At 47.2% G+C, this 7,993-nt stretch overlaps 1 protein-coding gene across 22 annotated transcripts in view; it reads left to right on the top strand.

Annotated features, from left to right (window-relative positions):
- Positions 1-4,429: 4,429 nt before the first annotated feature.
- The window catches only part of KANSL3 (KAT8 regulatory NSL complex subunit 3), a 57,875-nt gene continuing 54,311 nt past the window's right edge, over positions 4,430-7,993 (top strand). For 14 of the 22 annotated variants that reach the window (XM_055378573.2, XM_019021000.3, XM_031007985.3 and 11 more), the window contains exons 1-2: positions 4,441-4,510; positions 5,608-5,872. In XM_055378573.2, the coding sequence (XP_055234548.1) occupies positions 5,658-5,872 (215 nt within the window). In that variant the 5' untranslated portion in view covers positions 4,441-4,510; positions 5,608-5,657. The other 8 variants (XM_019021002.4, XM_063695559.1, XM_063695560.1 and 5 more) reach the window with 6 other exon arrangements.

Genomic DNA, 7,993 nt, shown 5'->3' with positions numbered 1-7,993 from the left:
TTCTTGGTTCTGGAGAGGAATTAATGGGAAAGAGAAGGGGGAGGAGGAACAGGGTAGAGGTGACTGGGCCTGTAGAAACAAAACCACCTGGCTGCTTTCACCCCCTCTTTTCTTATTGCCCAGGCTGGAGTGCAATGGTGCGATCTCAGCTCACCGCAACCTCCACCTCCCGGGTTCAAGCGATTCTCCTGCCTCAGCCTCCCGAGTAGCTGAGATTACAGGCATGCGACACCACGCCCGGCTAATTTTGTATTTTTAGTAGAGATGGGGTTTCTCCATGTTGGTCAGGCTGGTCTCGAACTCCCGACCTCAGGTGATCTGCCCGCCTTGGCCTCCCAAAGTGTTGGGATTACAGGCATGCTCCACCACGCCCGGCTAATTTTGTATTTTTAGTAGAGATGGGGTTTCTCCATGTTGGTCAGGCTGGTCTCGAACTCCCGACCTCAGGTGATCTGCCCACCTCGGCCTCCCAAAGTGTTGGGATTACAGGCGTGAGCTACCAAGTCTGGCCTTAAAAAATTTTTTTTTGCCCACCCCACACCTGCCCTCCTTGCCGTCCTTTTGATTTCAAGGTCAGACATAAGGTTGATGTTTTCTCCTTGTACAAGCAAGTTGTCTGGAGTCAACCATTGCCAAAGTCACACAATTTAGATGAGAAAATATGAAAACAGTGAAGTGACCTGAGAAAAGGGATAGGAAAATCAAGGACTATTTCTGTGAGGTCTCAGGGAAAGTTCTTCCTAATGTGGAAACCTCCTTTTTACTAAGAAAAACCTAAGTTTAGATACAAGACCCTCTTTGACAAAAGGAAATTAGCTTTTGAATTAATGAGCTCATATGGAAGGTCAAAGAAGACAATGCGGTTTTGAAGTGGCTGTCTTTATGGCTGTCTGAGCCTCTGTGCATTAAGATGGAGCTGGGGCACTTATTCTTACTGTCCACAGCAAGACTTTTCAGGCTTTAGGGGTGAACATCGTATAAATTACATCTTATCCAATAGTTAGAATGAAAACTAATGAATATTTAGAAGCTGGGATCGGTGGCTCATGTCTGTAATCCCAGCACTTTGGGAGGCCAAGGTGGACGGATCACTTGACGCCAGAAGTTCGGGAACAGCCTGGCCAACATAGCAAAACCCCATCTCTACTAAAAATACAAAAATTAGCTGGGCGTGGTGGCACGTGCCAGCAATCCCAGCTACTTGGGAGGCTGAGGCAGGAGAATCGCTTGAACCTGGGAGGTGGAGGTCACAGTGAGCCGAGATTGCACCACTGCACTCCAACCTTGGCAACACAGCAAGACTCTGTCTCAAAAAATAAATAAATAAATAAATGCTGGGCGTGGTGGCTTACGCCTGTAGCCTGTAATCCCAGATCCTTGGGAGGTTAAGGCGGCCGGATCACGAGATCAGGAGATCAAGACCATCTTGGCCAACATGGTGAAACCCCGTCCCTACTAAAATACAAAAAATTAGCCGGGCATGGTATTGCGCGCCTGTAGTCCCAGCTACTCCGGAGCTGAGGCAGGGGAATCGCTTGAACCTGGGAGGCGGAGGTTGCAGTGAGCCGAGATCACGCCACTGCACACAAGCCTGGCCACAGAGCAAGACTGTCTCAAAAAAAAAAAAAAAAAAAAAAAAATTTAAGAACTATCTATTAGTAAATGAAACAACTACTTAGCAGTAAGCGTACCACGCAGTCTAAGAGATGAATGGGTTCAAAGACTGAAACGCTGGGTCAGTGATCAGGGTGCTGATTGCTTTCTAGTGCAGCAGATTTTTAAAAAAAAGTGCTTCTTGGAAGTTTTTCTTGAAATCTAAACACAACACAGTGCTTTTCGCTTTGTGAATGGCTTTTCAAAGTAAGCGTGACACAAAAGACCCTGTAAGTGAAAAGCTGACAGATTTGACTGTATTAAATAAAAAATTCCTATGTAGAAGTTATGCCTTAAAGCTAGAAGACAAATATCAAAGCAGGGAAAACATTTTCAATATACTTAATGTCCAAAAGTTTATTTAATAAATGTTTATAGAGCAAGCTCTTAATAAGAAAAGGATGACTATCCCAAAGGAAAACAAAGGCAAAGCTCCTATCAGATAATTGCCCAAAATGACAAAAAAAAAATTTTTTTTAAAACCCTCAGTCTTGTTAATAATCAAAGAAATACAATGAGATACAATTTATGACTTTGGCAAATTGGTTTCAAAAGCCAAAAAAGATGTAAAAAAAAAAAATCAAACTCACTGGGCACGGTGGCTCACGCCTGTAATCCCAGCAGTTTGGGAGGCCGAGGCGGGCGGATCATGAGGTCAGGAGATCGAGACCATCCTGGCTAACACGGTGAAACCCCGTCTCTACTAAAAATACAAAAAATTATCCGGGCATGGTGGCACACGCCTGTGGTCTCAGCTACTCGGGAGGCTGAGGCAGGAGAATCGCTTGAACCAGGGAGGTGGAGGTTGCAGTGAGCCGAGATCACGCCACTGCACGCCAGCCTGGGCGACAGAGAGAGACTCTGTCTCAAAAAAACAAAAACAAAACAAAACAAAAAACTCATTAATAAGCAAATAAACGGGATAAGATACCATTTATCACCTCTTAAATTGGCAAAGAATGAAACAAAATGATAAACGTGGTGTGCTGAGGAAAGGAAGGGGCAGAGAAAAGATACAAATCTGTTTATAGTGGGAATGGGAATATAAGTAGAGAAATAGCAGAATCCTGGCCCCAAAGAAGCGCCCAGGAGACAAAGTTAAGTGTAGGGAGAGGTGGGGCAGGGGCTGCTCTATTTGTGATAATTTCTATGGCATTAAGCTCCATATTTCTAAACAGCACTTTTAAATAGCATTCCTTGATTTTTTCAAATCTCTGAGGCATTTTCCCAGTTTTATTGTTTTCCCCGGGGCTCTCCCTCCTGGTCTTCTCTTCTGCCCCAGCTGAGACTAGTGGTCCCCAGTCCTGCAGTACAACTATTGTCCTGGGATACTCTTTGCCATCACCTTCAGAATTCCTCGTCTGCTTCTTGTGTTAGACCCTGCTTCCCCGATCCTATGCCTTCCGTCTTCTCAGTTTACCCTCTCATCTTTGTGGAACACAGCTTTGAGTAGCTTTCTGAATGTTTCGAGTGTTTGCATGTCTGTACCTATCTTTTTTTTTTTTTTTGAGACAGAGTCTTGCTGTGTCGCCCAGGCTGGAGTGCAATGGCGCGATTTCGGCTCAGAGATTCTCCCACCTCAGCCTCCCGAGTAGCTGGGAATACAGGCATGCGCCACCACACCTGGCTAATTTTTGTATTTTTAGTAGAGACAGGGTTTCGCTATGTTGGCCAGGCTGGTTTTGTACTCCTGAACTCGTGATCCACCCTCCTCAGCCTCCCAAAGTGCTGGGATTACAGGCGTGAGCCACCGCACCCGGCCATTTTTTTTTTTTAATAGAAACGAAGTCTCACTGTTTTGTGCAGGCTAGTCTTGAACTCTTGGGCTCAAGCAATCCTCCCACCCTGGCTTCCCAAAGTACTGGGATTATAGGCATGAGCCACAGCTCCCGGGTGAGATTTATCATCTTGAACCATGTCTCTTGCTGTCTTGTCTCATGTCTCTTGATGTCATGTTGTCAGTCAGTCAACCAAATAACCAATTATTGATCAGTCAACATTTGAACAATTACCTATGTTCTGGGTGTATGTTCTCTGGAGGATACAAAGGTTAATGTCCCTGATTTTGAGGATCTACTCTCTCTACACAAAACACATAGGAAAGTTAACCACACAAAACAATCTAGGGTCAGTAACAAAATTCTTTTTTTTTTTTTTTTGAGACGTAGTCTCACTCCGTCGTCCAAGCTGGAGTGCAGTGGTGCGACCATGGCTCATTGCAGCCTGGACCTCCCAGACTCAAGTGATCCTCCCACCTCAGCCTCCCGGGTAGCTGGGACTACAGACATACACCACTATCACACACACCTAATTTCTAAAATTTTTTGTAGATACGGGGGTCTCATCATATTGGCCAGGCTCATCTCAAACTCCTGAGCTCAAGAGATCCTCCCGCCTAGGCCTCCCAAAGCGCTGGGATTACAGGCGTGAGCCACATAGGTAAATTCTTAAATGAGTAAATTCAGGGGGCTGCCCTGGTGGAGGTGGACAGTTGGGTGCTCCACCGCCCAGAGGGCACAAAGGACCAACACGGTGGGGGTGGCGAGAACTGGGGCCGTAGAAGCCAGCCTAGTCCTCCGCCCTCGCTTTCCCTACTGAATATGCGCGAGGGGGAAACTCCAGCCTAGTTGTTGACTTTCTGCTTCGGACATGCTCGCGCGTTCTTGGCTCTCCTCTTCCGGACAGAGGCGCCGGAGCTTCATCCGTTCCGGGCTTTGCCGCTCACCGCCTCTCCCTTCCCAGGCCGTAACCCGCTTCCGCGTTTTACTCGGTGCCCGCAGCGCCGGGGCGTGGAGGCGTTAACGCGCACGCGCTTAGGGATCCGGCCGTGGCCGAGCGCGCGGCCCTAAGACCGCGGGTGAGAGCAGCGTTGGCTTCGAGGGGAGTGGCGGGCAGTGGGGATCGCGGCCCTGGCTGGGACGGCCGGGGGTCTCGGCGAGGGCTTCAGGGCTCCCGGGGCATGCGGGGGCCCATGCTAGGACCGGCTGCCGGTGCTGGTCGGGCGGGGCGGGTCGGGCCGGGGGCGGGCTGGCAGGGGCCGCGTCTGGGCCTCCGTGACGCGGACGCCGAGCCCTGCCCCAGGGAGCGGGAGGCGGGAGGCGGGGGCCAAGCGGCTCCTCCTCGTCACGAACTCAGGATGACCTTGGCCAAATCGCTTCAGTTCCCCGAGCTGGCGACTTCGTCTGTAAAATGCGAGTCATAGCCCTGTCTCCTAGATGGGCCGTGTGGGGGCTCAGTGGCGGGAACGCCTGCGGGGCAGCCGGGGTCCTGGGCGGTTTGCTAGGGACGCCTCACTGGGGGTGAGGGTGAAAGGGCTTCCACGGGGATCATTTTGTCACAGGCTTTGTTGGGGGGGCAGTTTCCATTTTTATGTAAACAACTCTGGGATATCATGAAGTACTTAACAGAACTTTTGTTTCGCACAATACGAGAGGCTTGAAGGAAATGGAGCCCTAGCTGAGATTCGCTTTTTTGAGGCCGGCGTTGCCCTGCCCTTTAGGGGTGCCCACGCTCTAGCTGCGGACCCGGCTCTCTTAGCATTGTCGTTAGAGGATGGTGTGAAGCAACAGAGATCCTTAGCTTTCAACGAATTCATATTTGTGATTTCCTGTTTGCCAAAACCCTTCCTGCCCACCTAGGAAGTGGTGCTGGCCAAGCAAGTTTACTGTCTGTCCACGCGAGGTCTTTTTGAACCTTGGGGTCGGTGAGCTCCCCCGTTAGCTAATTTCAGTTCGCTAGAGGTTGAGTATGGGACAACTCATGGCACCATAGTTTTTTTTTCTTTTTTTTTGGTGTTGGTGTGGGATTCCACGAACCGTCCCCACCAGAGGTCTGCCGTGAAATGGATACTCAATAGGAATGATAGTAGGTTACGAAAGTAAGCATGTTAGATGGTGTAGATTGGGAGAAATTTAGGATATTGGAATTGACCTAAACTGAAACTTTTCACTGCAGGTGACTAGCATGCAGATACCCATGCTCTGACTTTCTGCCCCTCCACTGACATGGCCCACCGGGGTGGGGAGAGGGACTTCCAGACTTCAGCTCGACGCATGGGCACCTCGCTGCTCTTCCAGCTTTCAGTGCACGAACGGGAGCTGGACCTGGTTTTTCTGGATCATAGCTATGCCAAGCCTTGGAGTGCCCACCCAGATGCCAGTAGTGCCCGCCCCACCCGCATGCTCTTTGTCACTCCCCGGCGGCAGCACGAAAGTACCATGTGAGTTGGGGCTTCTAAGGGCTGCTGCTAACCTCACTGGGCAGTGATCAGATGGGAATTTAGAGAGGATTTTCTGAGGATTGACTGGGGGAGATTGTGTGAGGCATTTGGATGTTAAATTCAGGCATCTCTTAAGCAGCATAAGGATAGCAGGCTTGAATGTGGATATCTCTGAGACAGCTAACAAGAGTTAGGAAAGCAAGACGTGCAAATGAAAAGCAGACAACCTATTCCACTTAGATACTAGGACGTGTGGAAAGGGGAGAATCGTAGAGGGTTATTTAACTGGTGAAGAAAAAGACTGAAAAGTTGATTTTAAAAGATGACCACACAGGATACGGCTCTTTATCACATTAGTCCAGTGCTCTGGGTTGCTTGACAGTGGCAACAATAGCCTTTTTATAGTAATGCATTTTGCTTTTCTTGGTTTCACACACGAAGGTTAGGAGCCAATTCCCAAGACGTTGCTTTTTCTCCTCCCTTGTTACAGAGCTGCTATCCATGGGTTAATCTAAACCCTTCTTATGTCTAATGATATTTTCACCCAGCCTATGTTATAGGGTAAGGAAGTTTCATAAATTGACTACCTGATGTGTGATACAGTTACATTTGGTCTAAATAAACCTGTTTGCCAGTTCTTTTGCACTTTAAGGCATTCTAATTATGTTTCATGATGTGTTGATATATTCCGTTATGGTGATCAAATCATGTCCTTAATAATTTTGTAAACTTTTGGAGAAGAGTTTTGTCTGTTTGTTTTTAATCTGACCTAATGTTTAATCTTTCCTTAAGCACTGGTTTTAATTTTGTTGGGGGTTAGAGCCCTTGTAGAGGCTTCTTTAGAGTCACCCCCTCCTGGAATTGAGACTTAATGACCTAATGAGTTAGAGATACCACAATGTGTGTGTGTGTGTTTTTTTTTTTTTTTTTTTTTGAGATGGAGTCTTGCTCTGTCGCCCAGGCTGGAGTGCAGTGGTGTGATCTTGGCTCACTGCAACCTCCACCTCCTGGGTTTGAGCGATTCTCCTGCCTCAGCCTCCTGAGTAGCTGGGACTACAGGCGTGTGCCACCGTGCCTGGCTAATTTTTGTAGTTTTAGTAGAGACGGGGTTTCACCCACCATGTTAGCCAGGCTGGTCTCGAACTCCTGACCTCAGGCAATCCACCCACCTCGGCCTCCCAAAATGCTGGGATTACAGGCATGAGCCACCGCTCCTGACCCACTGTGTGTTTTAAACATGTGCAGAATGGTGTTTTTTATTTCATTTCCCAATGACTTTATAATTTTGTTGGCTTTTTTGGTGTACAGGAGATAAAATCTGTAACTTTAGGCAATAATTTAGCATAATCTTGATGCCTCTGGCCTAGGGCATAACTGAAAAGCTCCTTTAAATAGTAGTTGAAGTCTTTTCCTTTTTTGCTGCATATTAGCTTCTTGCTGACATTAAAACTCCTGTGTCCACATCTCATGACATTTTCTTAAAGTGAGATTCTGTGGACTTGGTTCTTTTGGTACTTAGAAAATTGTTTCCTTTTATAATCTCTGTCTCCAAATATAGACCCTGAAAGTGAGAATTTGGCATGCTGTAAGAACTCTTTTAGGCCAGTGTGGCCAGAATATAATAGCAGTAGGGGTATAAGTGGGAGGTAGGGAGAAGTTGGCAGGGGTTACCTCGTGAAGGAATTTGATTCTAAGAGTGGTAAGAAGTCACTGAAGGATCTTAAACTAGAGATTCAATTTATACTTTAAAAAGATCATTTTGGATTTTTTGTTGAGTATATTATAGTGCAGGAGTAGAACTTACAAGACCAGCTGCAGGCTGCCATTGCAATGGACTGAGATGGGCCAGAAATCGTGATATCTTGTATAGGGCAGGAACAGTACAAATGGAGAAATATAGATGACTTTGAGATGTATTTCATAGGTAGAGTGAATAGGTTAATAGGATCTGCTATGGTGAATTGGAAAGAAGAGCAAGAACCAGGGTTAAAGGGAAAGGTAAAATTAGGATGACAGATTTCTGGCTTGAGCAGTTGGGTGGTGCCATGAGTTAGGGAAGACTGGAGGAGGATAGGTTTGTGATGGTGAAATCAAGAGTTCTCTTTTAGCTACACATATCCA

This window comes from Gorilla gorilla, chromosome 12 (assembly GCF_029281585.2).
Source record: "Gorilla gorilla gorilla isolate KB3781 chromosome 12, NHGRI_mGorGor1-v2.1_pri, whole genome shotgun sequence".
NCBI lineage: Eukaryota > Metazoa > Chordata > Mammalia > Primates > Hominidae > Gorilla > Gorilla gorilla.
Note: the sequence above shows the minus strand (reverse complement) of the source record. Positions and strands in the feature narration are given on the sequence as shown.